The sequence below is a fragment of the Oratosquilla oratoria genome, chromosome 1, assembly GCF_046742065.1.
Source record: "Oratosquilla oratoria isolate Oo_2021 chromosome 1, ASM4674206v1, whole genome shotgun sequence".
In the NCBI taxonomy this organism is placed as follows: Eukaryota; Metazoa; Arthropoda; class Malacostraca; order Stomatopoda; family Squillidae; genus Oratosquilla; species Oratosquilla oratoria.
Window position 1 is genome coordinate 76,185,609 of NC_134777.1, and position 3,394 is coordinate 76,189,002.

The window sequence follows — 3,394 nt, forward strand, 5'->3', positions numbered from 1 at the left end:
TAACTTTTCACCTGCAGATCACAAGTGTATATTAAGGTATGTATTCGTACGCGTAATATGAACTTCAGTCAGTACAGGTGTTTGCTTTGATGTGTGATGTTGCCTTCATTCATGACAAGGAGTTGGGACATTCAAAAGCAAGGACTCTTTTGGGGAAGAATGACGAGCCTGAACGAGTTCGTTGTGCAGAAGCCATTGGGGCAAGGAGGCTTCGGGTGTGTGTACAGAGCAAAGCGGGTCGTCGATGGTCAGTAGGTTGCCCTGAAGGAGGTGCCCTTGAATCGGATAGACTCGTGGGGACGTCGCAACGGGAAGAAGGTGCCGAAGGAAGCTGCTCTCCTGCAGAAGGTGTAGAAGGTACCAGGTGTTATCAAATTGTATGACTGTTTTACCACCGGCGACAATTTTTATATGGTTATGGAACTTATTCCCTCGGCGATGTCGTTGTACGACTACATAGAAAACGACAACAAATTAACGAATGCAGAGGTCCGAGGATTGTTCAGGAAGATCGTCACGACGATAGAAGGATGTTTTAAAGCCGGCGTTTCACACAAAGATATCAAGCCAGAAAACATCCTGCTCTTCAGGGACAAGAGTTCACGACGGCTTGATATCAAAGTAATCGACTTTGGCTGCGGAGAACGCATTAGTAGTTACAAAGGCACGGATACAGGCGGAACACGGATTTATTGGCCCCCAGAATACATTACGGGTGGCACGTTCCTGCATATACCCGCCACAGTTTGGAGTCTGGGCACTCTCCTCTACTACATGGCGTGCCGCGACGAGGCTTTCTATACCGATGCCTCCATCTGCAGAGCCAATCCGTCTTTCCCGAAGAACGTTCCTAACCTGTGTCGTGACCTTATAATGCGTTGCTTCGTTAAAGACCCCTGGGACCGTCTCTCATTCCACGGAATATTGTCCCATCCGTGGTTGGCGGGTCAGCCATCTTGCCACTCCAACGGAAAGAAAAGGAAGACGGATTTCATCGCCGAATTGGAGCTTGAAACGGCAAACGTCGCCCGAAGAAATCCAAAGAGGAAAAAGCACCAGACGAAGGAAGAAAACGTCTCTTTGGTGAATAAGAAGAAAGGAAGGAAAAGAGACCGCACTCAAGAGGATGATACGCCGCAAGGGAAAAGGAGGCGATGAAAATAAAGATGAACATGTATACTCCCCATTACCTCTATTTCTCATCCCCTTAGTCATGGTTAGGAATTTCTGATTTCCTGGTGGAGTGAAGTCCTCAAGGTTGAGGGGCAGCGTGGTTCGAGGAAATAGGCTCAAAGCTCTTTCCGCCTCTTGGTTACCAAAACAACGACAACATTACCCCATCGTCGGATACCATTGGACCTCTCGCGTAGTCTCCGAGGATCTTCTCATTTGGCGGACTTTATGACCGATTCGGCGAAGAAAACGGAAAAGACCTCTGGATCTATACAACCTGCTGCTGAAAACATTCGAAAGTACTTTTTTAAGAAAAAGTAAATCCCGAAGGAATAAGTCGGTGCCAAGTAATTGCGGAAAAAGTCTAAATACTTAATCTGTTAAGCGAAGAAACAGAGAAAAGGGAAAGCGGCTATATGTGACAAGATTCAAGAACTTTCCAAAGATAAAAAGTGCCAAGTTCAGAACTAGAGGACACATCATCCCTATTAGGATTCTGTGGAAACTGATAATCGTCTGGTTCAGCCCAACCAAAGCAGGACATCGTAAGGAAATGGGATTTCCAAGAAGTGTCAAATAAAGGGCACTGGTCCCTCAAGCGGCAGAGGGTTTCCCTCAGCTGAATAATAAAAAGTTGGCGGCGCTTTGAATATTTATTTGTTTATTATTATTTTGTCTGTTTGTTTTTATTTGTCTGCTTGTTTATTATTTGCTTGATTTTTATCTATTATTATCTATCTGCCAATTTATTATTATTTACTATTTACCTGTTTGTTTATTATTTAACTATACCTATGCATTTATTCATCTTATTTATTATTATTATTTATGTAATTATAATTTTTCTTTATCTTATTTTATTTTATCTTATTAATTTTTGATAATTATCATTATTTTCATTATATATATATATATATATATATATATATATGTGTGTGTATATATATGTATATATATGTATATATATGTATATATATATGTATATATATATATATATGTATATATATGTGTATGTATATATATGTATGTGTGTGTATATATAATTATATATATACATATATATATATATATGTATATATATATATATATATATATATATATACATATATATATATATATATATATATATATATATATTGCATCCGACCTAGTTATGGACCAAAAGGTCTCCTGTCGGCATACTTCGCCTTTGTAATCCTTTGTAATCCTTTGAAAATATTTTCAATAAATCCGTCATATCCGGAGATGTCCCAAGACAATGGAAGCTAGATAACGTTACTCCCATATTCAAAAAAGGTGACAAAAAAAAAACAAATAACTACAGGCTTATAAGTTTGACTTCAATGGTAGGAATAATGATGGAAACTATCTTCAGAGATGCTATCGAGCATAATTTAGAAAGTAACTGTTTGATAAATGAGAGCCAGCATGATTTCAGATGGAAACGTTCTTGCATGACTAACTTAATCCTTTGAAAATATTTTCAATAAATCCGTCATATCCGGAGATGTCCCAAGACAATGGAAGCTAGATAACGTTACTCCCATATTCAAAAAAGGTGACAAAAAGAAACCAAATAACTACAGGCTTATAAGTTTGACTTCAATCGTAGGAATAATGATGGAAACTATCTTCAGAGATGCTATCGAGCATAATCTAGAAAGTAACTGTTTGATAAATGAGAGCCAGCATGATTTCAGATGGAAACGTTCTTGCACGACTAACTTACTCAAATTCTACAACACAATCATCTTGAATTATGGCAAAAGAAATAATATAGATTTAATATATCTAGACTTTGCAAAAGTTTTTGATACCGTCCCCCACGAAAGACTACTTACTAAATTAGCTTCACGCGGAATAAGTGGTAGCCTATTAAGTTGGACTAGTAATTGGTTGAATGATCGAAAGCAGAGAGTTGTTCTAAATAGCATAATTTCTAGATGGAAATATGTTACTAGTGGTGTTCCTCAGGGTTCCTTTCTTGGGCCATTTCTATTCATAGTATATATAAGTGATAAACCACAGACTAAAATCTATTGTCTCCAAATTTGCTGATGATGCAAAAATGTGTGGAATGGCAAATAATCACTTAAACCAATTAGATATTCAAGAAGATTTAGATAAACTACAGCAATGGTTTGAAAAGTGGCTAATGAAATTTAACACAAGTAAATGCATGGTTATGCACATAGGTAAAAATAACAGAATTTTTTAACAA

General features: G+C 37.6%; 1 protein-coding gene across 1 annotated transcript; it reads left to right on the top strand.

Moving 5' to 3' along the window:
• Positions 1 to 417: 417 nt before the first annotated feature.
• Positions 418 to 1,158, top strand: LOC143028602 (serine/threonine-protein kinase pim-2-like). The gene has a single exon (XM_076190945.1). It carries the CDS (start codon positions 418 to 420, stop codon positions 1,156 to 1,158), a length of 741 nt encoding a protein of 246 aa, XP_076047060.1.
• Positions 1,159 to 3,394: the final 2,236 nt, after the last annotated feature.

Bases quoted from the DNA above. Each gene is read 5' to 3' on its own strand.
- LOC143028602 (XM_076190945.1), top strand. From the start codon at position 418: ATGGAACTTATTCCCTCGGCGATGTCGTTGTACGACTACATAGAAAAC.